The sequence below is a fragment of the Zymoseptoria tritici genome, chromosome 4 (assembly GCF_000219625.1).
Source record: "Zymoseptoria tritici IPO323 chromosome 4, whole genome shotgun sequence".
In the NCBI taxonomy this organism is placed as follows: Eukaryota; Fungi; Ascomycota; class Dothideomycetes; order Mycosphaerellales; family Mycosphaerellaceae; genus Zymoseptoria; species Zymoseptoria tritici.
In genome coordinates, this window is record NC_018215.1 from 1,197,640 (window position 1) to 1,225,598 (window position 27,959).

The 27,959-nt window shown below is 53.8% G+C and overlaps 9 protein-coding genes across 9 annotated transcripts; 4 read left to right on the plus strand and 5 right to left on the minus strand.

Annotated features, from left to right (window-relative positions):
- Positions 1-1,987: 1,987 nt before the first annotated feature.
- On the minus strand, positions 1,988-4,052 carry MYCGRDRAFT_40642 (uncharacterized protein; the record flags this gene model as incomplete). Its single annotated transcript, XM_003853405.1, has 3 exons — positions 1,988-2,484; positions 2,590-3,000; positions 3,053-4,052. Coding segments are annotated over 3 exons (1,908 nt in total), but the record flags the coding sequence as incomplete, so codon positions are not given.
- Positions 4,053-4,644: 592 nt separating this feature from the next.
- On the minus strand, positions 4,645-7,725 carry MYCGRDRAFT_71018 (uncharacterized protein; the record flags this gene model as incomplete). The annotated part of the gene is made up of 2 exons (XM_003853404.1): positions 4,645-5,157; positions 7,006-7,725. The coding sequence occupies 2 exons, from the start codon at positions 7,723-7,725 to the stop codon at positions 4,645-4,647; spliced, it is 1,233 nt and encodes a 410-aa protein (XP_003853452.1).
- A 236-nt stretch (positions 7,726-7,961) lies between these two features.
- MYCGRDRAFT_41304 (uncharacterized protein) lies at positions 7,962-9,208 on the plus strand (the record flags this gene model as incomplete). Its single annotated transcript, XM_003852908.1, has 2 exons — positions 7,962-8,204; positions 8,258-9,208. 2 exons carry the CDS (start codon positions 7,962-7,964, stop codon positions 9,206-9,208), a joined length of 1,194 nt encoding a protein of 397 aa, XP_003852956.1.
- Positions 9,209-9,316: 108 nt separating this feature from the next.
- On the minus strand, positions 9,317-10,594 carry MYCGRDRAFT_109076 (uncharacterized protein; the record flags this gene model as incomplete). Its single annotated transcript, XM_003853403.1, has 1 exon — positions 9,317-10,594. The coding sequence occupies one exon, from the start codon at positions 10,592-10,594 to the stop codon at positions 9,317-9,319; it is 1,278 nt and encodes a 425-aa protein (XP_003853451.1).
- A 448-nt stretch (positions 10,595-11,042) lies between these two features.
- MYCGRDRAFT_85666 (SNF2 family DNA-dependent ATPase domain-containing protein) lies at positions 11,043-14,306 on the plus strand (the record flags this gene model as incomplete). The annotated part of the gene is made up of 9 exons (XM_003852909.1): positions 11,043-11,208; positions 11,290-11,496; positions 11,546-11,650; positions 11,727-11,885; positions 11,946-13,233; positions 13,293-13,405; positions 13,464-13,950; positions 14,003-14,102; positions 14,181-14,306. 9 exons carry the CDS (start codon positions 11,043-11,045, stop codon positions 14,304-14,306), a joined length of 2,751 nt encoding a protein of 916 aa, XP_003852957.1.
- Positions 14,307-15,958: 1,652 nt separating this feature from the next.
- Positions 15,959-17,579, plus strand: MYCGRDRAFT_57911 (uncharacterized protein; the record flags this gene model as incomplete). Its single annotated transcript, XM_003852910.1, has 2 exons — positions 15,959-16,429; positions 16,490-17,579. Coding segments are annotated over 2 exons (1,170 nt in total), but the record flags the coding sequence as incomplete, so codon positions are not given.
- A 1,024-nt stretch (positions 17,580-18,603) lies between these two features.
- On the plus strand, positions 18,604-19,524 carry MYCGRDRAFT_41259 (uncharacterized protein; the record flags this gene model as incomplete). The annotated part of the gene is made up of 2 exons (XM_003852911.1): positions 18,604-18,826; positions 18,884-19,524. The coding sequence occupies 2 exons, from the start codon at positions 18,604-18,606 to the stop codon at positions 19,522-19,524; spliced, it is 864 nt and encodes a 287-aa protein (XP_003852959.1).
- Positions 19,525-19,629: 105 nt separating this feature from the next.
- On the minus strand, positions 19,630-21,849 carry MYCGRDRAFT_109078 (uncharacterized protein; the record flags this gene model as incomplete). Its single annotated transcript, XM_003853402.1, has 1 exon — positions 19,630-21,849. One exon carries the CDS (start codon positions 21,847-21,849, stop codon positions 19,630-19,632), a length of 2,220 nt encoding a protein of 739 aa, XP_003853450.1.
- A 445-nt stretch (positions 21,850-22,294) lies between these two features.
- Positions 22,295-24,665, minus strand: MYCGRDRAFT_57915 (uncharacterized protein; the record flags this gene model as incomplete). Its single annotated transcript, XM_003853401.1, has 1 exon — positions 22,295-24,665. One exon carries the CDS (start codon positions 24,521-24,523, stop codon positions 22,388-22,390), a length of 2,136 nt encoding a protein of 711 aa, XP_003853449.1.
- Positions 24,666-27,959: the final 3,294 nt, after the last annotated feature.

Here is a 27,959-nt window from a genome sequence, read left to right on the forward strand (position 1 = left end):
GCCCGCGGTGCTGTGAGATCGTCCATCCGCCGCCCTGTCGCCGCCAAGCTCTGTGACAGGCTCGCGGCGGGACTGGCGGCTGCAGAGTTTTGCGAGGAGCCGTATGCGTAGGGTTTGTTGGGAATCTGTGCCGGCTGCTGGAAAGCGGGATGGGGTGGTTGCGCGGCAGGCGGTTGCAATGAGCTGAAATCGGTTTGGTATGGGACGGCGTTGATGTTGTTGAGCACAGCTGCGGAGTCGAAGCGCTGGCCCAGTAGATCAGTCGAGGTCTTGTGGTTCAAGGACCAGCGTGACTGTGGTGCCGTCGGTCGATGTCCTTCGAAGGAGCGGTTGGATCGCGAGGCGGCGTATGTGTCGGGCTGCTGATGAACAATGGCGGAGCTGGGCTGTGAATCGGCGTGGTGGTACGGAGCTGTCGGCGTGACCGAGATGGAGGGGCGTGGGGCGGTGGTCTCGGCGGAGGCGGCGGTGGCGGAGAAGTGGCCGGGATTGTGATGTGGAGAGCGAGAGTTGCCTTTCTTGAGAGGCATTCTGGAGGTTGTTTGTCGTCGCGCGCAGTGGAGAGTAAGGTTCCCGTCTCAGTGCCAAGAACGGCTGGCTGTGAACTGAGGGGCGCGGAAAGGGAAGTCGAAGGAAGCTCACACGAACGAACAAGCACAGGACAATCGATTCGACGAAATGGCAGAAATCCGAGCGCGCAAGGAAGGGTTTCCGAGGTGACCACTGCGCACACTCTGCGCTGTGGCCTCTGATCGAGCCGTGGACGTGATACCGTTCTTGGAACGACACAACATCCTGGTTCCGGTTACAGGAGCCCCACCCTATCAGTGAGTGGTGACTTGTCCTGCACGATATCGACCGAGACGACGAGCACGGCACACGGCGAACACGCTACGAGACGGTGCACATGTGTCGCGACCATGGACTTTGACCACTTTGAGACCAACTGGCGATCACCTGGATGGAATGCTTCAATATACTCGACACCGAGGACGGCCCATAGGAGAACAATGCCCGTGACTCGAATTGCGCGCAGAAAGCGGGTGGGAATCACAGATCGAGCTCCGATCGGTCAGTCTATGTGCACGATAGCAGAAATCGTTACGCATTACAACCAAGAACAAATGCTTTCCAAAGCCAAGTCAACAATGAACCACCAGTTTTCCTCTTCAGTACCCCACTCCTCACAGAACGACACAGTGTCACGGCATGGAATTGTCAATCTGGCCGGAAAACAGCACATTGCAGACCAGGATCCCCCGGCTTCCCACTCCAGCGCTGTGTTCGCCCAAGCCGTCCTTCCCCGTAGCAAGGCCCAAACGCCGGCAGACGATGCGATATGCGAGGGAGTATGACAGCGCAACGCTTTTGCATCCCTCTACCGACTCCGCTGGTCGTGGTTATTGTCAACGCAGGTCCCGTAGCCGAAGACAGGTTCTGACTGCATAATCTCTTCCCTTGCCACGCGTCGAACCAGACTGCCGAAGTTGCTCTGCCGTCGCCTCCACAACTCGCATCAGAAGTCCACAATTTCACATTGCAGCAGCCATCCGCCCGTGACACGCTGTCGACAGCTCACGCTTCCACCGTTCAGCGCCACGATGCGCTCCGGCTTCCAGAGTTCAGCCCAGTATGCATGTCTAAACGCCGTGAGCAGACACTGCATTCGTGGACTTGTCACATGTAGATTGTCTACCGAGGGTTGCCGAATAAGATGCACTCCATCGTTGAACACAGACCTGAAGATCTTGCGCACGTGAGGCTGGACGATCCCAACCGCAGGCTCAACGTCTGCAGACTGTCATGAAGATAGGGTCCTGGTGACATCGACACTGGTGTTGAGGATGGATGCTCACTTGTGTTTCTGGTCATTACTGTATCACCACTGACAGATCTCAATGGAGCAGGCGATGACGTTGCACTATCATTATACTACATAACATACGTCGCTAGTATAGTCCTGCTCATACTTCGGCGTCGATGAGTCTCAGCGGTAAAAGTCTCCCGGATCACCATCGTTCCCAGCCGAGGGCGTCGCCTGCTGTTGCGGCTGATAGGGCTGATAAGCCTGATACGGCGCACTTCCCGCCGATGGCATACCAGGCGCTGATGGCACACCCGGTGGCGGCGCGCTGGGCTGTTGTGGCGGCGCATGCTGGCCATCTGGCTGTGCGGAGTACATACTCGTGGGCGATTCGAAACTTTGCGTTCGTTGTCGGTGTGGCATGGTGTGCTCGGCAGGCTGTTGCTGTAGCTGTGGAGGGGCGTGTTGGGGTTGCGGTGGTGGCGCTTGCTGTGCTTGGACTGGCGGTGCTTGTTGAGACTGGACGTACGCATTGTAGGCTTGGTCTTGACCTGGCGGCTGCTGGGCGTGTGCAGAGGGATATGAGTGCCTGTTGTCGGTGGGAGACTCATAGCCGCTGGTAGCGAGCTCTTGCGGGTTACCACTGTTGAGGGTGTGAATGCTGTTCGGTCGAATCTGTCCTTGAAAGGCTTGCGCAGCGTTGTATGGATCGCTAGGTCCACGGCCAGGAGCATCATGTGGGCTAGGCTTGCGTCGGATCTCGTTGCCAGTTGGTGGCGCCATACCGCCCGGAAGGAAGTGGAACGGAGCAGGGCCGTTCTGTGTGGGTGGCGGTCCATTTTGCTGCGGGTACGGAGCTGCGAAGGGAGGGCTCGGACCTGATGCATCCGCTGGTGGCGGTGAGAAGTAACGTTGCGTGTCTTGCTGCGGTGGCATACGCTGCTGATGTTGCTGGCCGAAGGGCTGGGGTGTCTGATATCCTTGTGAAGGAGGCGGGCCCTGCTGATAAGGCTGTGATGCTGGCTGCTGTGGGCCTCCGTATGGAGTCGGGTGTTGTGGTGGGTAGTGCTGTGGTTGTCGAGCCCGAATGGGATATTGCTGCTGCTGATACTGAGGCTGAGACATGGACGATTCCAGCAGTGCTTCGTAATCTCGCCGCGCCTTGATGAACTTTTCGTTCAGCTGTGTGAAGTCGTCTGACAGCTTGTTAGCAAGTGCAATCTACAAGAACGCCAGACTTGAACTTACCCTTCTTTTGCGAATACCTGGCTATTAGCTCAATGAGCTTTGGCCGGATGCTCAGAGTGCGCTGATACAATTCGCTGATCTCTTCCTCCTCGCGCTCGCCTCGCCGTCCGCCGGCCTCGCCGCCGACGCTGAGCAACGCCAACAGCTTCTCCACATTCTTGACCTCGCCGAATACCTCCGACTCCATCTGCGCATCGCGCTCCATCTCGTCTTTTGTGGGGTCCTGTAGCTTCTCAACGTAGTTGAGCGGGAAGATACCAGTCTGTCCGCGCAAGCTGCCCTTCCACCAGTCCTTGTAAACCGATTCCAACACAGCGATGATATCGTTCTTGCGGAAAGCCAGCTCGCCCGCCTCGGTTGGTGTGAAGTCGTACAGAGCACGCACCCTGCTGACAGTCGCAGCTGTCGTCCCCTGTGGTTGTGCAGGTTGCGACTGAGCTGCTTGCTGCTGTTGCGGCTGCTGCTGAACATTGCTCGTGCCAGCATCGCTCGCTCCTTTGTCCTTGATACTCAATGCCAAAGCCAACTGAAGCTCTTCGTCCTCTTTCCTCCTGTCATCGCTGCTGATCTCTTTCTTCACTGGCTTACTCGGCGGTAGCAAACTTGGTTGCTGCATCCTCAGCTTCCCGTATGCCTGCTCCATGATGCCCAAGTCTGGCGACGACCGAAACTCCTCCGTCCAGGCACCCATCCTCTCCATCACCTTCTGTTTGACCTGCGCATGAGTATTGCGATCGGCGGCGAGTCGGAGTAGCGCATCCGTGAAGGCCTTCGAAGCGAGTTCGCGGTGTAGAGGAGCTCCGCAGTTTTGCGACAAGGCATTCGCCAGCTCAAGGGTATATAGTTGAACATTGGCGTTGCGATGTGCTAAGCGTTTGATGATGGAGGCTACGGCCTGGGACGGTCCAGAGGAGTCGGCAGATACTCGATCGCATACATCGAGAATGAACTCCCAGTTCTCGCTCGTGAGGTTCTCGTCGGTCGCTTTGACGACTGTGTCGAAAGTCAGTAATGCTGCCTGGAGCCTTGCGCGGCCTCGAGGTTCAAGACCATTGACTTGCCTGCCTCGTCAAGCGGACTTGCTTGCGTGCGAAACATCCTGGTACAATACGCTCTCAAGGTTTGATTGCTGGATGTCAAGAGCAAAAGAAGGTGTGTAGGAACTACGCTTGGTCGAAGTTCAGGTCTAAGTGAAGGCACATGTGACGCTGTCTGGGATGCTTCTTAGCCCCGCGAGGTGGCGTCGTAGACCCAACTCTAAAAGTTTAAATATTTGGAGGCCTCGACTGGGACCTCACTCGCCAACGGCGATGAAGAGGCAATCAACTGGTCTGGCACGGTGAATCATATAGCAGAGCCGCAGGCGGTCCTTGCCATTGGCAAGATTTATCCATCATTCGCAGAACTCCCACGACGCCGGCCTACGAGAACGATGAACATGGATTGTGGAGCCGCAGAGGTGTTTACCCATGTCCTGCTGCGCCATGAACTGACGTTGCATACACGCACCGACGACGATGCGTCTTACTTCGGAGCAGACTTCCGCTCGATGATCGCTCCAAATGATTGACGCGTACCAGATCAGCTTTTTCCTACACTTCTCGCCAGTCCGCAAGAAACTTCAGCCTCGCCTTACACTCGTCCCAACCATGCTTCGCCTCGAGTCGACGTATTGCTGCAGCGTCTCCTCCTTCCACAGCCCGGTCCTCACGCTCACTCCAAATGCCCGACACATCATGCGGTAAGCCTGTGCCGCCTTTTTCGCCGAGCAGAACCAGCTCTGCCAAGTCAGGGCGCATCGATGTGCACAGCATCGCACGCATACTGGCCTCGTTGTTGTAGCCACGAACCTCCTGCGTTGCAATCCATTCGTCGAGTTTGTCAGCGATCTGCTCAGGATCGCCGGTCAGAGCTTGAGACTCGACGGTCCTGCCTGGTCTAACTTTGTGTTTCGTTGCTGGCTTTGCTGGGATTTGAGAGTCCTCAGAGGAGTCGTCGTCAAGATCATCGTCGTCGTCCGAAAGTGGGAGCGCAACGTTCAGGTCGGCATACTGCGTCTGAGCATCAAGAATGTCCTGTGTATCCAACGGACGGCTCGAAGTGGCCTTCATTCCTTCAGCTGGCACTTTTGCGTATTCTTCATCGTCAAAAATGTCAGACGCAGAGGGCGATGGAATCTCAAGATCAAGCTCTTGAGACCCGAAGTCGACAATTTCCTGCGTCTCGAGAGCATGTCCCCTTCTTTGCGGCGTTTCGTGACCCTGCTGAAGTGGCTTGGTGGCGCTAGAGCTTTGATAAGGGGAGCTGAGAACGGCAGAAGATAGCGAAATGACTTCAGGGTTGAGGTATCTCTCGTCCCTGTCGTGATGCTCTGTCGAGCGCGCCGGGGGTCCATCTTGTTCTCCCTCCACTGATGAGGTGAAAGTGAATCCACCGTCAGGCTCCGGAATTCTGAGATCGATCTCATCTTCGTTATCAGGATATGTCTGTTGTAGGGTCTGATCACCATCTTCTTCGTCTTCAGCCATGTCATCGTCAGATCGCTCGCCGTCAGCGAATGTGTACTCGTGGAGTAGCGCCGAAGCCGAGACACCTTTACTGGGCTGCTTTTCGTCATCCTGTGAGTCGAGCAGCGCCGCATCCATCGAAGGCCATCCTCTTACTGATACTGATGGAATAGAGGCTTCATTATCCGGTCCAAGAATCGCGCCGTTCGTAGTCTTGTGCATGATCGGATCCTGACCAGATGATTGTTCGATTTGCGACTGCAACTGCCGGGTGCTGCTGTCCTCATGACGGTCCGCCTGGCGTTGCGACGAAGCCCACGGCAGAGAGTCGTTACTAGACTCGTCGTCATCCCGTTCCTCCGATAGAGGCACGGGCGGAAACCCCTGGAGCGGGTCTGCGGTTTGTAAGCGCAGCGGTGTATCAGTCGGGCCCTGTCTCACAGCGGCGTCTCTTGTCTTCGCCTTGTCGAATGGGCTCGTCAAGGATGCAATAGCCTCTTTACCCATCGCTGCTTGTATGTAGGATATGAAGTCGCTTTGATCGACCATAGGATCATCTTCCGGCAGGTCGACTCCTCGAACTAGCTTCTGCTTGTGCTGAGCTTCTTGGCTCGCTAGATTGGCCTCTGTCAGTGCATCTCCACGCCGTTGAGAGGCTTCATCGTCGAAATCCCCATCTTCCTCGATGAACGAGTCCTCGCCATCCTCGTTGACAGTCCCACCTATCGACTTCGATGGTGTTTCGCGTGCATGCGCCGTCGCTCGATCCGCCTCGGCCTGCAGCTGGGCCGCTGCTTCACGATTCGCATCTGATGTGATGAGTTGAGAGCTGGATGGAGCTTCATGATCATCTACATCTAGCATATGCGCCCGCACAGAGGCCTGCAGGGACCGTAACCCTGGGACATTGTCGAACGCCTCTCGCAGGTCAGCATCAACGGTCCGCGCTACTCTCGATTGTGTTGAAGCCGGCGCTCCTCGAGACCTGTCCTTCATGACCATCTTCGCAGAGAATGACTTTTGAGATGCCGCTCTACTTGCATTGCTCCCACGCCGCGGATGGACGGGACTACGTTTCCGCTTCATGCCACTCTGGCCTGTGGGCTGCCCGGGCGGAGAAGTCATTGCGTCTGAGGCCTGTCCGTCGCCTGAAATATCTCCTTGTTGCTCGATTTCTTCGGCTGCCTCATTGCGGTCGGAACGCTCGGATTCTTGATCATTATCTTCGTCATTGCGAGGAGCGTCCTGCTCTAATTCGGATAACACATTGCCGAAATTCATTTTGAGCCGCTCTCTAATGTAGACAGGCCGGACTTCAGTCTCGTAGAACTCCTGCCATTCCTCCGCTGTGTGATGCCGGAATTCATCCTCCTGGGCAAAGTGTTTCCATGCTGTCTTGTAAAATTTGTGAGGAACTGTTTCCAAGTGTTCGGCTTCAGCCATCACTGTGTCGAAGTCTGCTTGCTCGAAGACAGGCCCAGACCTCCCGGCGACTTGCTTTTCCGGAGAGGCTGTGACCTTTCGACGCTTTGGCGAGGGTCGAGGCGTCGTTTCCCGTGCCGACCTGCCATTGGATATCTGATCGTTATCTGGCGCAGTAGGTGGACTGGGCGGCGCATTGGCAGCTACCATGACGCCCGCAGGCGGTTTTCCCAGGAGCTTCTTGACGTATCGGTCTCGCCATGACTGCCATGTATGCCGTGGGTTGACGGCTTCCAATCGTTTGTACACGTCGTTTCCTTTGCTTGCTTCTCCGTTCGCCTTTGCCGTTTCCACCCATCGCCATAAGATCTTGTCATCCGCCGCCGAGAAAGGAGTCCTGAAAGACTTCCCTGGTATCACTGATCCTGCTTCCCGCGCTGTTCCGACTTGAGGTCCTGCGGGGTGTTCCAAGGGATCTGGAAGTGCGCCTTTGCGGATTGCTTGCTCGACAAATGTGTAGGAAAGACTGCCGGCGGGTGCATCTTTGCGCGCATGGTCGGCGATGACATAGTCGGCATTCGTTTCGAGCTTCACGATGCGACCTGCATTGCTCTCGATGTCCGCGATCAGATGTGAGCGAGCGGGGAGTCGCTGGACCAGGAAGAAGCTCTTGCCCTCGAGTAGCCGGCCGACCGCAGGACTACCACCTGCGCCATTCGTTACGAGGACTGGGGCGTCCGCCATGGTGTAGTTGAGGTGTTGTTGTCGTGTCGCATGGATTCGATGTTGCGATAGAGGTGGGGATCTTCGAAGCTCGGACTGGGGAGACGCGATCCGCATGAACTTTGACCAGGAACACGCGTCTTCCTAGGTAGGCCTGCATCGCACTTCACCTTCTTCTATCACCAGCATCACATTGAAACATCGTCGTGGTCCGCCATCCCAGTACCGACAGCATCGTCCAGGAGAATGCACTCAACATGGGCGCCCTTCGCAACATCGTCATCGCGGTTCTCGCCATATCCTTTCTGACATTTGTGGCTCTATTTGGACGCCTGCCTGCTCTGAGGAAGACACCCATCGGCTGGCTCCAACGGCTATTATGCCTGCACATACCCAGTGGGTTGAGGAGTGCCGATCGGAGCCTGACCGGAGGACGAGTCACAAGGAAGAGCAAGCGACTTGGGCAATATCTGTTCTACGAGAAGAATCCGATTGTCCTGGTAGGCGGCTTGTGTTGACTTGCAAAGACATCACCCAGCTAAGTAAGTCTCAGATCATATTTCTTTTCATCCTCACTGGAAGCGCTTTTCTTTTCTTGTACAACACGACACATCTCTTGACGAGAAGCCAACTTCTACCGGTCCCAGTCCTGGTTGGCATGCCATACATCTTCACATACCTCTCGGTCACCGGCCGAGCTCACTACATCAGCAAAGCAAATCTCAACGCCCGCATGCTCGACTATCCATATGACAACGCTCTGTTCCGACCGAACAACCACTGTCCGACTTGCGACATTGTTAAGCCAGCACGATCCAAACACTGCAGTCTCTGCGGTACCTGCGTGGCCAAGTGTGATCATCACTGTCCTTGGGTCAACAACTGTCTGGGCCGTGGGAACTACCGCTACTTTCTTGCACTGCTGCTGTCACTCGGCATGGTCCAAATCTACGGCGCTCATCTCAGCTGGCAGCTGGTGAAGAAGTACGTCGTCATCGACCCATCGAACCCGCTGTTCTCTCGCGCTCGGATGACCAATCTAGGCCATGCGTTCGTGATCGCCGTCAATCGCGGCGGTATATCCGTGTCTGGAGTGGGGCTCCTCGCTGCTTCTACCGCATCACTGCCTCTTGGTCTGCTCGCCTACCACTTGTATCTGATCTGGGCTGGCATGACAACAAACGAGTCTCAGAAATGGTCCGACTGGAAGGAGGACATAAGCGATGGCTGTGTCTTCAAGACGCGACTCGCTGATCTTAGGAGGCACTACCAGCTGAAGAATGATGGCAAGTACAATCCTGCTATGACGGACTTCGAGAGCGCCTCCGACAGGAATATTTGGTGGCCGGTCAATAGTGACCAGGTGCTGGTGCGGACTGATGATGGAAGGCCACCCATAGGACAGGATATGCTTTGGACGCGGATCTGGAGTCTGGACGAGGTCGACAATATCTACGATCTTGGTGGCTGGCAGAATTTTGTAGAGGTGTTCAGAGGCAACTGAAAGAAGCAGCGTCCAAGTGTTGTCGTAGCAAGCATTATCCAGCCCACCGCAAGAAGACACATTCGCTACAGGTCAAAGACTTGAGCCGTCATCGAGGTGTCCATGATTTCAGTCGAAGCTAATCTTCTTACCCGAAAAGACCACCGGAACGGCCTTCTTCTCCTTCGCCTTCTTCGCAGCCTCCCAACTGGGATGCAGCGGTCCAGTATCGTCGCGCTCCTTCGGCTTCTTGGCCTCTCCTTTCCTGGGTCCGAGAGGCTGCGCGTTGGCCGCGTTTGCAAATCGATGCGGTTTCTCATCTCTGCCTCCCACCGCACCTCGCTTCGCATCCCAGCCTTGATTCCGATCTTGTGTCTTCACATGCTTAGCTTTGGTGCCAAATTTCTTCTCCCAGATGGCCTGTCGAGCGCGTTGGCCACGGCGATTCTTCTTCGGTGCAATGTCTAGATCGTCGTCAAGATCGGATCCGCTGCCCGATATATAGCCTCCCATACTGAGAGACGGGATGAAAGCAGACTTTTTGATTGCTGTTGTTGCTGCTTTCTTGGGTTTTGCTTTCTCTATCTCTCCCTCCGAGTCGGTTCGTGACGATGCGTCGTCGAGGGACAGATCGGCTGCAGGATCGTATTTGTTGGTCGAAGTCGGCTTTCGTGATAGTCCTTCCTCAGCCAGCATACGCTCAAGTTCTTCAACGTCGGACGTCTCTGCCATGTTACTCTCATCGTCAGAGGATGCCAGACGGCCACGGTAATCATCCATCTCAACGTCCGAGTGCTCATCGCTCTCTGCCATAGCCTCGATATCGTCCTCCTCCTGTGTATCTACCGCGGCAGCTTTGACTTCCGCTTTCTCGCCTGCCGCTACATTCTCATAGTCCTTCGCTCTTAACCTCTTCTTCTTCGCCGGAGCGGCAACCTCGTCCACAATCCCAAATACAGCCTTTACCCTTGTCATAGCAGGTGCGAACACCTCCTTCACCGGATTTGAGTTGCACAGTCGGGCGTTCACGTTCAAAGATGGAGCGTCGGAGGGTAAGGGTTTCGGCTTGCTGATTTCCACAGGCAGTTCCAGACATGTCGCTACAGCCTTTATTTTCAGGAGCGATTTGGCCAGATGATGCTGCGCAGCAGTTGTTACGTCCAACGTCTTCAGTGCAGCCACTTCTGCGTCTATTCTCTCCACATCTTTGTCATCCTTCTGCGCCGCAGCATTCTTCCTTCGTCGGCCTAGCTTTTGTCGCTCGAATCCTCTGGCTGTTTTGAACGCTTTCGCAAGTTGCTCGGAGCTTTCGTTGAAGGCACCGACTATTTGTCGCAGTTTCCTGTAGTCTTTGTAAATCTTCACAGCGCCGCTTTCCGGCTCGTCGTCCCGTTTTCGTTTCGACATGGCTGATGTCGCATCGGCGAAGACAAGACAAGATGGTCGAGAGCGCAAGTTTGAATTCGCTCGGCCACTCCCGCATCTTCGGAAGTCTAAAACGCCAATCGATAAGATATTCTGCCGGAAGGGCTCAAGGACAAGTCCTGGAGGTATGAAACTGTCTTCTGGCTAGTTGTGGTCGTTCAAAGACTGTCCATAGAATTGATATTCTTTTGCTTCTCGTGCAAGTGCAACGGTGGGCTGCAAAACGACTACTCATTGTAAGTCATTGCTCTCCGGGAAAGAGCCACGTGCTGGCGCGGCAAGAACGTGTGAGTGGTGTGACATCACCCTTGTCAGGCGCGTTCAGCTGTCGATGGTCAAAGTTCCTTTCCATCAGCAAACAGTTTCCCTTCGCTCCGTGTCTTTCCCCTGATATGGCACCATTGCACGAACGAAGTCACAACAATAACTTATGGCGCCATCAAGCACAAACAACGACAAGCGAAAACGGGTGGACGTCGACCTGACTGGCAACGACGACGAGCAGACATCCTCGCGTAAGGCACCAAGAACTGCAGCCCCTAGCAGCCAAATCAGCCGCAGCCAACGGCCATTTGCAGCCGCTGGCAGCAGCACCAGTGCTTATTCGAGGCTGAGCAGCAGTGCTCCGACTCGACATGTTGCTCCATGGAGCTCATACAATGGCACTCATCCCGAAGCCGAGAGAGAGGCATGGCTGGCGAACGATATCGAAGACGATATTGACGAAGTCATTGGTTCATCACAGGACGATGCAGCGGGCAGCGATCGACTACAACTTTATGGCGATCTTTCCATCAAGATCGTTGGCTGCCAGTACTATCGCGGCAATGCAAACCCTGGCGAACACATCCTGATGCGCCGCGAGCCCGGCAATCCGTATGACAGTAAGCGACCTCCAGTGTGGGCCGCTTCAACAGACTAACGATACTCCAGCAAATGCCATCAGAATTGACAACGTCTCTGGGCATCAAATTGGTCACATCCCGCGCAAGACGGCAGAAAAGCTCAGCAAGTACATCGACAATCGATGGCTGCGTTGTGAAGGCCAGCTTGCAGGCGTCAAAAGCACATTCGACTGCCCTTTGACAGTGCACTTGTTCGGTGAGCCATGCAGATTCTTCGTTGATGGCCGATGGAGTGCTTGTTCGTTTGGCTGACAGAGAGACAGGACCGGACCCGACCTCCGATGAGGGTAAGACCCTTGTCGAAAAGATGAAGGTTGACAAGCTGCCCATCAAAGCCATCACCGATGCCGAGAAGGCTGAGAAACAGCGTGCGAAGGCAGCTCAGGAAGCCGAGAAGAATCGACTCAAAGAAGCACGTCGAGCTGCAGCAGCAGGAGGTGGTTCCGGGAGCGCTTCGAAGGGGGGCCAACCGACCTATGCCAATGGCCATATCCCTAATGGCACCCAAGAACAACAGATGGCAGAGATTCTCGAGGCCTCTGCGCGAATCGATCCGCGCGGAGTGGCGGTCACACAGCAGATGGGCATGAACGAAGACGATCTCAAAAACATGCCACTTGCTTCGCAACCCAAGGGCATAAAGACATCGATGCTACCATATCAGCTGCAAGCGTTGCGTTGGCTTCTCGATCACGAAACTCCAGTACTTCCCGGCCCTGGTACAGACGAATCTGTGCAGCTATGGACTCGCTCAAACGGTGGCTATACCAACCTTGCTTCCAACTTCACAACCAGTCAAGCACCACCACTTGCTTCCGGTGGGATCCTCGCTGACGACATGGGTCTGGGCAAGACGCTTGAGATGATATCTCTCATCGTTGCTGATGCTGAGAAGTTCGGCAGAGGCACGACACTCGTCGTGGCACCGCTGAGCGTCATGTCCAATTGGACGACACAGATCGACGCTCATGTGAAGCAAAGCAGCAAAATGAGTTGCTATACGTATCACGGCACAGGACGAGTGGACAGCATGGCGGCGGAAGACTTCGCAAATTACGATGTGGTTCTCACGACATACCAAACGTTGGCCAGTGACTTCATGCCACGAGGCAAGGGTTCAAAGCAGCCGGAGAACAAGCTCCGCGAGAAAGGCCTCTACAGCATGGAGTGGCGGCGTGTCATTCTTGACGAAGGTCACATTGTCCGCAACCCACAAACGAAAGGCGCTGGTGCTGTCAACAACCTCACGTCCCGTTCTCGATGGGTACTGACCGGCACACCCATTGTCAATTCACTGCGAGATCTGTTCTCTCTCTTACGGTTCGTCGGTATCACGGGCGGTCTCAACCAGCTGGATGTGTTCAACGCTGTGCTCGTCCGACCGTTGAGTAATGGAGGTGCAAAGTCTGAGGACGCCTCTATTCTGCTGCAAGCCGTCATGCGAGCCTTCACTCTACGCCGACGCAAAGACATGGCGTTTATCGACCTTCGACTGCCGAAATTGGAGGAGTTTGTCCATCGTCTCGACTTCACAGAGAAGGAACAGACGCGATACGACGCTTTCCGTGATGAAGCCAAGGGTCTCATGATGAAGTACGAGCAGAACGCTGCTGCTGGCGCGAAGACAACAGCCACATACAATCACGTCCTGGAAGTTCTTCTCCGAATGAGACAGTGTTGTAATCACTGGGGTCTCTGTAAGGAGCGAGTTAGTCGGTGAGTGTGGCCCGGTGATGTGATATGATGACGAGGTGATGTTGTGCTGACGATTCTAGCTTGCTCGCACAACTGGAGAAGCAAGCCGTGGTTGACCTCAATCCTGAGAACACGAAAGCTCTGCGTGACATCCTTCAGGTCCAGATCGAGTCAGCTGAGGAGTGCGCCATATGTGAGTACCGCGTCGAAGTCAATCCGCCGGTGCTTTGCTGACAGGTACCCTCCAACAGGTCTCGAGACTCTTCACGAGCCTGTCATCACAGCATGCGGTCACAGCTTCGGGAAGGACTGCATCGTTCGCGTCATTGAGGGCCAACACAAGTGTCCCATGTGTCGAGCTGAACTGAAAGACGAGTCTTGCTTGGTGAAGCCAGCAACGGAGACAGGAGACGAAAAAGCCGACGACGAAGTCGATCTACACCAAAGCTCCAGCAAGCTCGAGGGCATCGTCAAGATTTTGCAGGCCACCAAGACGGACAAGACGATCGTTTTCTCTCAGTGGACCAGCTTCCTTGACATTGTCAGCGCTAGACTAGACAAGGACGGGGTAAAGTACTGCCGACTTGACGGCACGATGAATGTGGCCAAGCGAGATGAAGCCATCGAGGCTCTTAACAGCGATCCGAAGACAACAGTCATGCTGGCTTCACTTGCCGCATGCTCTGTTGGCCTGAACCTCACGGCGGCGTCGAACGTGATCTTATCAGACACGTGGTGGTATGTGTTGGTCATGCTCACGATTCACGGGCTTCGGCTAACTCTCTTACAGGGCCCCAGCTATTGAAGATCAAGCCGTTGACAGAGTGCACCGTCTCGGCCAGAAGAAGGAAACGAAGGTGTTCCGACTGGTCATGGAGGGGAGCATTGAGGTATGACATCTTCGGCTCTTCGCTCGTGACAAGCAACCATACAGTGGAGCAGAATGTCCAGCTAATAGCACCGCACAGGAGGAAACCATCCGAATCCAGACTGATAAGCGGAAGCTCATGGCTCTCGCTTTCTCGGAGAAGTCGAACAAGAGAGCAGCGCCAAAGACCAGCCGCATCGCCGACATCCAACGGCTACTGGCTTGATTGAGGAAGTCCTAGCCGCCAGCGCTAGGTTCCACACCGCACCATCACGACATCCCATAGCATCGAGCCATGACTGGCTTGCGTACGTCAACTCAAAAGTTTGTAGATCTCTTCTCAAGCACGAAGGAGGAAGGCCAGACTCGCGCCTCGGAAGTGCAGCATGTGAGTAAGACGGCAATCGTGGCTGTCGCAGAGCCGCTCGTGGTGGTATACTGGTATGGGATCAAGCCAGTTGATCTGCTAGCAAGTGGACCGCGCGGCAATGATGATCGAGTGCAGATCTCTGAACTAGAGACTTCGCTCCAGCGGTGTAGGTAGTGCGAAGTATGTCTGTGTATGAGTTGGTATTACACATAATTCTTCGACTTGAGAGAGGGGTTCTTCACACGATCTCCATCATGCACGGGCCGTCATCGCTGATTTCGTCAGTTATTCAGACGAAGCTTAAAACAACGACAAGCAATCGAAGCTTGATCCGACAGCACACCTTGATCAAGACAAAGTGTACGCGTGGCGTGCAAGGCCAGAGGAAACAAGAATCTGGACTTCACATGTCTCGCTCGCATGAGTCGAGCCCCTCTGCAAAAGAGTGGGTGGCTCTGCCGTCTGCACATGATGTCGATCATTGGCCGGCTAGTTCGGCTTGCGGCAGTGTAGAGGAACCAGATCTGCCGGGCCGCGGTGACGAAGGATTTGCGCCCAAGATGGTGCACCTGTGCACGATCGGATTGGAAGATGTGATTTGCATTTGATGTTTTTGGTATGTGGGGTTTTGTGAATGATGAGATGGTCAAACTCATGTGTTGTGACGAGGGTGGTGAGTCCGGGATGCGGCGATCCGAGGCGGTTGATCTCGCACTTTTCGTGCATTTGTGCTTTGCTGTGTGCTGGCTGGCTTTATTAGTGGACTCCGGCAGAGCGGCGTGTTTTGTTTAGCATGTGATCGAAGCGGTACCTCCAGTGAGTGCACAGCCTCGACACTAAGGTCCGTCAAATTGCAGGATCCTGCACACTTGCAACGGCAAAGGGAGAGGAAACGGACGTCGCTCCTGATCGGTCTTTGCTCGACGGTGACCAGACTCCAAGAGATTTTACAATACGAGAAGATGACCTGCGGTCAGCACGGCAGAACAATGGGTGTAAGGGACACCGTGGCGCAGTGCAGGGTGGTGATGGAATCCGATGCCGTTGCGGTCGTAGTGGTAACGAGTCCCGGAGATGTGCTAGGGTGGTACTTGGAGACGTACTTCTTTCTGATGGGCGAGGGCGAGAACTACTACTGGAACTTCCAGAAGGTTAATTTTCGTTGTTCACACGACGGACGGGAAGATTTCCTTTGGTAGTTCTAACCTCGTAAAGACCTTGGGTGGGTGGGATGTGGGATCGGTATATCTCTAGTCTTTGAGCTTCCACCCATTCGAGTTAAGATTGGTGGGAGCTGTTATCGAAAACACTCTATACTGTCCACAAGTAGCAACCAGACCGGTAGTTCTATGCTCGAGGATATCATGCCGGTCCCTTGGTCGAAGTTTGGTGGGGCGTATTTTCCCATGCAACTCTGCCCTGCCCTGCCTACCCGCCGTTCGCCCTCTTCCACTAAAGTACTCTCCCTTTGACATCTCTTTCTCCCCCGAACCCAAACCCTTTCTCATGTCTACCACAATTTGCCGATTTTGAGTCTGTTCAGATCTTCCGTTAGCCACGGCGACCTTACGGTCAGGCCTGTAGCGCTGCGTTTCGAGTTGTCCGCTCTTCCAGGTTCCTTCCCTTCTCCATCGCGAGTGAATCCTCGACCGCGCCATGGACGATTGAACAACACTTCCCTTGTGAGCATCCTTAACCCTGACCGACCTGCCTTCTGGCCGGCCTTCTGGAACAGACCCCTTCCTGACCACCCTGGCTGGCGTACCGGACTATATCATTCTGCACCGGCACTTGAGCACAACCAACTACTCGGGGCTTGAGAGACAAAGCTCCCGCTCAAAAGTCGCGCAAACTTCACTTTGTCCCTCTCCGCACGTGCCCACTTGCAATCTCCGGAATGGTTATCAAGGAAGACGGCACCAAATGGGCATGCCAATCATGCCTCAAAGGTCACCGTGTGAGTGGTTGCACTCATACTGGTAAGACGGCCGCGTCAACACTCACCCACCGCGTTCTGTACTGACCGTGTCTCTTCCCAGACCGCGAACTCACCCTGGTTCCGAAGAAGGGAAGGCCGGTCACTCAATGCCACCACTGTCGTCTCGAACGAAAGAAGCGATCTGCTCATGTAAAGTGCGATTGTGGTGAAGTCGAAAAGCCTCACCACCCGAAAGAGAAATGCATACACTTGCGTGAGGCCGAGGAGCGAGCCAAGGCTGGATTCCACGACGACCACCATGAAGAAAAGGACCCGGCACATTTGGCCGCTGTTGCAGAAGAGCAGGGTTGCTGCTGCCATCATGGAGGCAAATGTACATGTTCATTTCTCAAGCGGGAGCCCGGTATCGACGATGGATCTACTCCTCCACATGGTCCAGCCGTGCCCAAACCACGACTCGACAGTACCCGATCCGATGGCTCCATCACTGTCTTTGCCAATGGACATCACAAGCCAGTTCATCGAAAGAACTTCGCGGCCCATGAATGCGGCATGCCTTACAAGATGCCCGCTGCCAGGCACAACTCCGATCAAAGCGTGGCGAGTGCGGCTACCCGGTCTGTGGATAGTCTCGCCCTGAACAACAATCTGGGATACGCCAATTACCAGGCCAATGTGCCATATCAATCCGAACCGATACGATCTCACTCGGGCGAGAATTCACCCATGCGACCGCATCGAGCCACATTATCTTCCATGGACTTTTCTGACCTCAGAAATATACAGCCCAGTAACAGCATCGACACGACAGTCAACGACTCGACGGCATTTCCACAATTTGGTCCTACGTCTAGCATTGCAGAAAGCTCTTACGATCCATGGTCTGCCTTTCCTTCGGACTCGAGCATTCACGCCAACGGCAATACTTTCGGCGCTTGGCCAAGTGTGTTTGAGAACGGCAGTATTGCTCAGCCAGCGTTGACGGCTGCATCATCGGGAACACAGTCCGAGGTCGATGAGATTCCCAACATGGACGACTTCTACGGCGCATCCATGCAGATGCCCATCATCCAAGAGGACGCGAACGTTCAACCCGGATTCGTCGACGACTCCAACATCAACCGTCGTAGTCTGCCGCCCGGCTTCTTTGGCAATGTGGACTTCAGCATGCCATCAGGACTGAACATGATTGAAGCTCCTGCTGGCAACGCCATGGAGTCTGGAAGTGGGAAATCGAACTCTGGAGACACTGTCATGGGTTTTATCGACCCCTGGCAATCCCCTAGGTCGCCTTCAGCTGCGACCATGGCACCGCGGTCAGCCATGAGTCCCTCTGGCAGACCTCAATCCCAGTCCGTTGGCCCAAGCAGCGCACCAGCCGAGGATCTCATCCGGCAACTCTTCCCGGACATCGACGCCGGCAGTCCGTTGTTTAGCATGGGCAACAGTCCCAGCGCAGGCGACCTGGCGCCGTTTAAAAGAGGCGGCGGGCTGTCCTACACATCTGCGCCCATCGATTCAAGTGCAATGGACAGCATGTCAGCCTACGCGCCACAGTCGTGGAACGACGGCTCGTTGAGTGTGCCAAACGATGAGTTTCCCAGCTTCAACATGGATCAAAATTTTGCCAGCACAGAGTTTGGGAACGGCTGGCAGTATCAGTAACGAATGCATATATCATAGGTCTCACGTCGTCTCGTGGCTGAGAGAGTAGGCATCAGCATAACGGCCGCAAATACGGAAGAGCAGTATCATATCGAGGTGTGAGCGACTTTTGTTGGGCTCATCGGGAGATGATTTGCATGGGAGCGATTTCGGCCGGTAGGCAATGGAACGACAGTGAACAGACGCACACTTTGAGCTTGCATGCTTTGTTCTCCGGAGACTGAAACGTCGTGATATCAGTGTTGCTACAGGGTGTTGAAGTTGACATGTTGCATCGTGAGCTTGTAAATGTGCTGTCTTTGAGGATAAAAGACATCAACTTCGCAACTTGTCCATCTTTCAACGCCAACTCGGGTCTTTTAGCTATCGCAAGTGTTCCACACTTGTATATATATATACCAGTACGCGTGTCGAGTCACTTGGCGGCAAAGACATCTCTTGGACACAACATCCCGGTTCGAAGCTGGACGTCATCTCCCAAAATCTTGAGGACGTACGATCCGGAAGGTTTCACGACATACAGCATACTATTCGCACGAAGCATCGACCATGGGACTCCTCACGAACCTCACAAACCTCAAGGACAAGGTCGAGGCCGCAAGGCACTCTGCTGCTGCTCCCTCACCTCCATCCGCAGCCCAACCACAAACTCAGCCCAGCTCCTCTTCCAAACCATGTTCCAAGAGAGGTCTATGTTGGCCTCTAGAGAACAACAACAACAACGATCAAGTCTCCGCCTTCACCCGCCCAGGCACAAAAGTCTCATGGCTATGTACATCTCTCCCAATCCACCACCTCCATCTACACACCGCCTGACCCTCCCTCGCAGACAACTGGTCCCCCAACCCAACCACCTGTTCCCTCGAATGGGTCCCCATGTCCTGGAACACCGCAGACATGTCCTCCCTCCCAGGCAAAGTCGCCCACCAATCCGCCAGTCACCTCCTCGCCTTCAACGAGCCCGAACTCCCCGACCAATCCAACATCTCCGTCTCCTCCGCCGCCGCGGCATGGCTCGAACACATCGAACCCATCCGACGCACTGGCGTCCGCTGCGGCAGTCCAGGCATCTCTTCCGCAGGCCACGCCGTGAAATGGTTGCAGGACTTCGTATCCGCCATCCGACAGGGCGGTTCAGATGTGGACTTTTGGGCTATCCACTGGTACGGTGTTGATCTGGGCGGGTTTTACGACTACATCTGGTCGACGCATCATCAACTCGGACCGGAGAAACCGGTCTGGATCACCGAGTTTGCGGCGACGAATTGGAATGAGAGTGAGCCACTGCCCCGAGAGCATGTAGAGAATTTCGCGAGGGAGAGTTTTAAGTATGTTGACACGTTGGATTGGGTGGAGCGGTATTGTTGGTTTGGACCGATGAGGAACACGGGGACGGTGGGGAAGTGGGCGAGGATGTATGATGATGAGGGCAAATTGACGGCGCTGGGGAAGGCGTATAGAGATGAGTGATGATCTAAGGTATGATTAATCTAAACGGGATGATAGTTTGCACGACTGGAGCAATGCGTAGCTCATTCTGATTCCGAGTTTCTTGATAATCTATCCACGACAGATCTATGTGTTCCTCAAAAACACCCCTTGGCCCAGACTCGTCAGATACCCATACCTCGTCAACATGGTCGGATCGAATTGGCCCTCCTCTCCGTGAGAACTACTACCCACCGCCGCATCCGCCAACCCTAGTAAGCCTCCATCACCACCGAATTGCAACATTTTATCCCTCTTCTTCTTGACCAACTCCCTCACTGCTCCGTCCCAGCCTTCACTCTCTAGCTTGCCCGCCAGGCCTCGACCTTCGCCGAGACATTGCGCCAATTGATCGAGTCCTTTCATCGCTTCACTCCTCGTCTTCGGTACGTCGCAGAGTTCACAAAGTGTCATGGCTGCGAGAGCGCCAAAGTGGTGGTTCAGCGGCGTGACAGGAGTCAGCCGGCTGTTGAGCACTGTTGCGACTTTGACGGCGTGACCAACGAGTTCTGAGGGCTCGGTGGTCGGACTGAGTCGCTTGATGAGAAGGTGGCAGTGGTGGTAGCTCATGTGTACCAGATTGAGGGATCCCCAGACTGATTCGACGGACTCGCGGAATCGATCGATTTCGCCGGCGAGCGTGAGGTTGAGGAGAGAGGAAGCAGGATTGGAAGGAGCCATGACATCTGTCGTTGGAGTTTTGGTTGTGGTGAGAATGGCTGCGAGATGGCCAATGATGAAGGAGAGGCGGGCGAGGTGGTAAGTCGATTCACCAAGCAGGATTTGATCTTCCGGGAGGAGGACCACACTGTTTTCGGGGAGTTTGAGGAGGTCCGCGGTGGAAGAGGCGTGCCAGCGGTCGAGAATGAAGAGCACCCACCAGACTCTTCTCGCTAGTCGATCCTCGGAATCGCGGTCGCCTTCCATTACGGAAGTGCTCGTCGATCGGATCGTGTTGATCTCTAGTTGGCCGGCGACACCAGCTGCTCGCCCGAGCCATTCGGCACGACTAGGACCAGCTTGGCCTCGGATCGTTGCAGGACCGTGATTGTCGCTCTCTAGAGCCATGAGCAGGAGTGTTTGAAGATATACAAGATTCGTTGAGTTCGTGTGACTGCTGGGATTGTCGAAGGGATATTTGGCGAGTAGTTCGGCGGTACGCTTCAAGGCCTGGTGGTAGCCTGCATTGGTTTGTAAGGTCGAAGTCGGAAACGTTCGCATCAGGCAGTCCAACGCGGCGAGGAATGCCTCTCGTAACGATGCGGGACATTCAGCTAGCCGCTGTCGTAGGCGATTTTTATTGTTCGCGAGCAGAGGGAATGTCTGATGTATGATCCGGTAGTACTCGTCAATCACCGCCTCGTCCCAGTCAAAGTTCGTGATCGTCGTGCTGTTCTCCGCTTCAAAGGCCATGCCAACTGTATCGTGTCGGTTCTCACTCCCTGACAACCGCCAGAAGGGCTGGACATTATGCTGCTGGTGTGTCGGTCCTGGTGTTTGCATATGCGGCGCGTACATGTGCTGCTGCGGCGGCGGCGCATTGCCCACATTTGAATATATCGCCTGCTGTCCTGGATGTAACCCTTCCGCGACCTCATGCGTTCGCTTATCACCTATTCGTGGATCCGGCATGATACGAGGATCATGTGTATACGCTTGAAGTCCCTCCGCCATCGCCTGTTGCACTTGCTGTATCTCGTACCGATGCTGCTGTTCCAGATGTGGAGGTTGCACCTGCTGTTCGAGGGAGTTTAGACGTTCTGCCAGCTCTTTGATGTAGCCCTTGCTCGGTCCTCGCTTCATCGGCTGTCGACTGAATGTGCACTTCGCTGCCGTCCGAGCACAGTTGTTACATGGCATGCTCGGCACTTCATCGACCGCGTCACATCGTATCTTCTTCCGTCTGCACTCATCACAAGCCCGACTGACTTTCGTTCGCTGCTTGCTCTTGTCCGGCGGTGGAGGCCCAGCATCGGCCGTGCCGTTCGCTTGTGCATATGCGACGGAACCGTGAGGGACTTGTGAGGAGGACGCTGCACCGGGAGGAGGATATGGTAATTGTCCTGGCACTGAGCCAAAATTGCCAAAGCTGCCCATTACGTCCAGATGTGCCTGCATTTGTGAATCTTCCGACATTCTTCTGTTCGTATTGTCGTCGCCAGGACCGGGCGACTGGGTGTTCCTGCCATTCTGCTGTGGTGTGCGGGATTCGAGGCTTTGTTGTTGGAGATGCTGGTAGAAGGGATGATTGTTCGATGCGGCGGAGGGCGACGGGTACGCTTCCGATTGTTGGTCAGACGCGGACATGCCGAGGATATTCAGCTGTTCGGTGGTATTCTGGATCTCGTTTCGAACGCCATGCAGCGACGTGGTTGTTGTTGTTGTCGAGCACCTCGGTGGGGTGAAGGTGGGAGTGTATAGCTGCCCGCACTGCAGCCATCTGCCCCGGCTCTGCTTGCCTCGCTCGGCTTCGTTCTGGTCCCTCCAGGCGCGATCGTCATCCTACACGACGACATCTTTCTATGGTTCGCCTGGAACTGAGGACATTTGATGAGGACACCTTTTGGTCGATCATAAGAGAAGGACGATATGGAAGTCTGTTCACGGACAAGCGATTGTTTGGCGTTCGGCGATAAATTTCTCCGGTCATGGAAGAGGCCTCAGGTGAATAGTGGCTCGAGTCAAGACAAACATACTACTCCATGAACATGTTATGTACTGCTACTCACACTAGATCGCTGGAGCAGGGTTTCAATATTATCGATTGTGATCGCTGTGAAGGGACGACCAACACTTCGCACCCGCGAAATGCACTTCAATTTGAGTATCTATTGGTCACTCCATACTACAGCTCGATCAAACTCTCCTCCTTCACCTGCGGCGCATGTTGCGGCGCGGTAGGGAAGCTCTCCTGGCCATATCCGCCATGAGCGGCCGGAGCTTGCGGCCATTGCTGGGCGGGCTGGGCAGCGGACTGGTGTTGAGCTTGCTGGGGGTAATACTGCTGCTGTTGGACCTGTTTCGGCGGTGGTGCCTGCTGGTGGTGTTGAGGTGCTTGTTGCTGGGGGTAGTGTTGCTGAGTGGGTAATTGTTGGTAAAGCTCGGGACTTGGAGGCGCTTGTTGAGAGGCATTTGGAGGCTGCTGCTGTTGCTCGCCGTAGTAGAAGCTGGCTGCTGGGTCCGCTGAGGGTGAGGCGAGTGGTGGGTTTGATGTTTGCGAGGCGTGGCTTGGTGCATATTGAGACGATCGTTGCGAATATTGATGGTTGGAATGCTGGCGTTGAAGTGGAGGTTGATGATCTGGTTGATTTTGCGGAGGATATTGCGATGGTGCTTGCTGTGGAGGGTATCCTGGCTGCTGTTGTGAATAGTATGATGCTTCAGGTGGTGGTGCACCATATGAGGAGACTCGCTTGTCGAATGAAGGGTACGGTGCTTGAGGCTGTTGGTAGCCGCCGTACGGCGCCTGTTGTTGTGGAGAAGCATAGCCATCCATGGGTGGCGCATTACCGCTGTAATAGCTCTCCACGCCTCCAGGACCATCTGGCGCGGCGGAGGGTATATTAGGGTACATGTTCGATCGCGATTGAGCACCATATCGACTCGAGGTATATGCGCTTGCCATTCTGTCCTCCAGCATTCGGTCGTAGTAGCGAACGACTGTCGCCAGCTTCGAGTGCAAGTCCAGCAATGTGTCATGCTTGCTCATCGTTTCGCCGTATGTCCTGGCCAACTTTGGTCGGAGCGTACCGATACTCTCGTAGAGCTCCTGGATCTGCGGTTCGCGTAAGATCGTTCCCGGTGGTTGATGCTGAAGTCGATCGACTAATGTGGAGAATAGATTGATGTTCTCCGCCTCCACCGGAGTCAGCTCAAATTGGTTGTTCGGCCTGAATTGCGCAGCTGGTGCAGCTTGTGTCGACGATGATTGCTCCCGAAGCTCCTTTGCATATCGATTCTTCTGTGTCTCCATATCCTGCAAGCTGGCAGCAATTGCAGCCTTGAGATCTGCATCTTCTTCCTCTTCTGCCGCCTTCTTGGGTGCACTTCGACTGCTGCCGTTCGTCTGAGGTTTAGGAGTTGAAAGCTGCGACTGGGGGACATAGCCAGCACGAGAGTGTCCTTTGTTCTCTTCCAAGCTCATCTCCAGCGCCCTCTTCAAATCTGCATCGAAGCTGTCCTCTGTAACCCGTGCTCCTCTGGGCTGCATCCGATCCGTCGAGGCATTCGCTCCTTGCCATAGTGACCGCTTGCTTGCCGACGGACTTTGAGGTCCTTGGCTACTTCGATTTTTCTCCGTCAGCCTTGCGTGGCAGCCATCGTCCACTCTCACCGGCTGCATGATGCCCAGGTGCGGTAATGGTATCGACTTGGTCGAGCATGTTCCGCAGAACACGTTCCCACAATTCCGGCAATGATGTTTTCGATTCGTGAATGTGAAGCGCTCTCGACAGCGCATGCAAATATCGCTGTCGGCCCATTCAGGCGGCGCAGACGAGTCGAACATGCTGCTGGCGACCTCTTGCTTGGGTGGGAACCGAAAGCCTTCGTGCTGAAGTGTACGATAGGTTTCCGAGATGTATACCATACTTTCTCGTCCTTGTGCAGCGGAAGCCCAGTTTTGTATGAGTTCGAGGATTTTCTGTTTGACGTCGTGGTTGGGCTCAGCCGGACCTGATGCCTTGAGGAGGCTCGTCAAGTTGTCGATGAACTCTCTGCTCGCAATCTCGACCATGAAATGTGATCCTCCATTCTTGACACAAGTATCCGTCAGGTTCAATGTGGCGAGCTGCACATTCGGGTTCTTGTTGCCTATTCGTCGTTTCAGGCTGCGCATGGCCTCTTTTGGTTGCACTGTCTTGCTGCGAATGATATCGCTGATTTCGAGGTTCAAGGCGATATCTTCCAGGGAACTTGAGGTCGCCCTCTCGATTTGAGCATCGAGCTCTGCATTGCCCGCGCCCCCGAACCACGATGCCATCGGTGGTGAGCTTCAGGTGGGACTGGGTGGTCCAGAGCCGCTGTCGTTCGTTCGTTGCCTTGAATAGGACTATTGGTGGCGGGGAGAGGAAATCGCAACGCCGGAAAATGTGATCGATCGTATGATAGGTGGTCGGACGGCGTATCGGAGGATCGTGAAAGTGAAAGAGAGAAGTTGTTGGATGAATATTGAGAGAGAGCCTTTGGAGGGTCTTGGGAGCTTGGGGTTCTGGAGAGAGTGGCATGTGTAGAAGGGGGGCCCATGCTGTGCACGGATCACGTTATGCAACGTTCTTACGAGAGCATGGCTTTATTTACTACACCTCTTTAATAGCTAATATCTTCACAACTAGTAGTCACAATAAGGTGTTTGATAGCTCAAATTCATCGCATTAATTATATCTATCAGCTCTAAGCAGCTTGTAACTTCTGCCTTAATGTTATGCGTGTTAGAGGCTAAGAGGATTTAGCTGCCTTAGCACCCTTCCTCCGCAGTAAGGGCACCTTTAACACTACAATTAACACCGGTTTATCTACTGCCTTCCTTCTGCAGCGCTTAGCTAGCTGTGCTATGCGAGCAGAGGCTCTAAGGTCGGTATTTAGCTGTAAATTAGCCTTCTTCGTCTCTAGCAATAAAGCCTTCTTAGCCTTCTTCTGCGCTCTGTCGGCTATAGCTTATATCCGCTGTTTAGCTCTTAGTTGTTTATCTACCTTCTTTAATATAGCATTAGCTTCCTTCTTCTTCTTCTCGGCGACCTTCTTAGCCTCCTTAGTAGCTAACAGCTCCTTACTAGCTTGTAGTTTGGCCGGTAAATAGAACTAAGCAGCTTAGCTATAAGGTATAGCTATTAATAGCTTATTACGAGCACGCTTCTACTTCTTAGCCTTTAGTAATTTACGCAAGCTATAGCTCTCGCTCTTAAGGAGCTAGCACTAAGTTTAAAGGTGTAGGAGGGTGTTATTTAGCTTCTAAATCTTCCTCTTATCCGCGTCCTTAACTGCCTTAATTACTACGTCCTTTACTAGGGCTCTAATCTGCCGCTAGTTGCTTAAGGATATTACAGAGGTGTTAGTGCCTGCTGTATCCGGTCTAGCTATTGTCGGTCTGCTAGTGTTAGCACTAGTGTTAGCCTCCTTAAAGCTGTTTAGCACGACTAATAGATCGAGTAGATACAAGCTAGTCTTCTTAAAGCCAGAAGCGATGTTAGCTAGTGTAAAGGCGTTATTATAGGCCGGCTAGAATAACCTAAAGAAGTTACGCTTCGTAACCGCTAACAAGCCCTTAGAGCAGTAAAGGAATCGTAATAGTTCTGTACTATAGTAGCTAGCTAACGCGGCGAAGAGACTAACATCTAGAGGTTAAAGGCGGTATGTTAAATAAGGTAGAAACACAGCTACGAGGATGCGGTAGTTAATACAGTACTGTAGGAATGCTATGTTCACGTGTAATCTATAGCCGTTAATAACAAGCAACCTATAGCCTCTGCTAGCCTTCTGCTTTAACAGAGGCTCGAATACCTTCTTTAGCTAGTGTAATCTAAGGTTGTTATTAGTCTAGCTATTCGGTAAAGATACGAAGAACGTATAGTGCTCGTTGTTAAAGTCCTGTACCTATAAGGACTAGATGTTGCCGGTTACTGCTTTATATATTAATACCGGTAGCAGTAAGGTGCTATTAGCACAGATTACTGCAATAAGTGTTATCTACTTACGACTGCTATCTTAGATATTGCTAATAAACCGCCCTAAGTTCTTATACTCCTTCGTAAACACACGCTTTAACTTCTAAAGCATACCGATTAAGAAGCCCTTCTCGTCTATATTGTAGATGTTCTAGGGCTTAATATTATACTGCTCTGTCTTGCTAGTAATAAGGTCGTAGTATGCCTTGTATTGCCTTGCAGAGTCTGCCTTCTTGCGGTTCTTGTTAAGGGGATTAAGATATCTCGAATCGATCTCTTGCTAGTATCTCTTTACGAATCGTAGCACCTAGTAGCGGCTTAGACGGACCTTTGCGATGTCGTATACGAAGGTAAGAACTATATTAGGCGTCGGTAGTATGCCTCTACGTGTAAGGGTGTCGATATAGGCTACAAGGGTACGTTCTTATTAGTGTAAGAGAATAGAGTTATTCTCGTCGCGTCGAGCTTAAGATTCGGTTAGTCCTTTGTAACGGCGCTATAACGTCGTTCTGTGCACATTATGCTCCGTAGCAATTTCCTGAATTTTCTTTCTATTACTCTCTTTTAGCTTCTTTAACGCAGCATTAATTAGAGCTATAGTTGTTGCGCATTAATTCGTGGAAGTTGTGATAAAATCGTGGATTCGACGTTCTCAGAATTCGAGATGTTGCATTACGTAATCCGTGCATAGCATGGGCCCCCCTTCTAAGCGACCACGTCATGCTGCGGTGCTCGGAGAGATTCATGTGCGCGGTCAAGTCAACAATTGATCCCGACAAATAATACCAGACCTCACTTCATCCGACTCACTCGACGACTGCCGCACTCACGATCGAATCTTGGAACCCCTCTGGACGATAGCGTTCACACGATAGACACCAAATCGCACTCCTGCGCCTCCCACTACGCCCACTACCCTCCCCCCGAGCGACAAAGCCCAACCTCGAGTATTTGACTGCCTGCTTGGTCACACTGTATCCGCCACGCCAGGTCCACGACAACTACGTTCGCCCGATCTTGAGTCCTACCTCGCGACAGACGAACTACGCCGACACCATTGCCGACAACTCCGCCCTCACGACATGCAGCGTCGTTCCGCCCCACCACGACCTGCGACATGAGCGCTGCCGGGCCTCTTCCGTCTCCCTCTTCCGCCTCAAATCCACAGAATGGAGCCTCGCGGTCACATCCTACGAATGGAGGAGAGCGGGTGTTTGCTCACGTCAAGGATCTCCAAGAGGATGCTCTGACGGACTTCTCGCCTAGCCAGTCGATAGGACAACTACTGGACCGCGCGGAGAGGGCATTAAAACAAGCAAAGTCTTCGATCGATTTTCGAAGACCAGATCATGCATTTACGGAGTACCTTCGAGCATATGAGATTACCGTTGAGGTGATTCCAAGACACCGGGACTACATTCACTTCGTGCACGACCAACATGGCGAGCAAAAGTTGCAAGTGCTGCAGCGGAGGATCTCTGCCATGGCGGACCAATTTCAGTCAATCAAAAAGATCATCATTAACAACAACAGCCGATTTGGGGTGCTACCGCGCGGTCAACACAACCGCAGTGCTTCGGAGAATGGACTGACTCCATCCGGGTCGCAAAAGGTCAAACCTTCGGTTTCGCCCAAGCCCGAAGCACTCCATGCCCGAGCAGCATCGTCGCTGGGACAAGTAACGAAATCATCGTTCACAGGACCCAACGAGGCACTCGCCGATCGTTTCGCCAAATTGCGTGGACTCGGACCCGA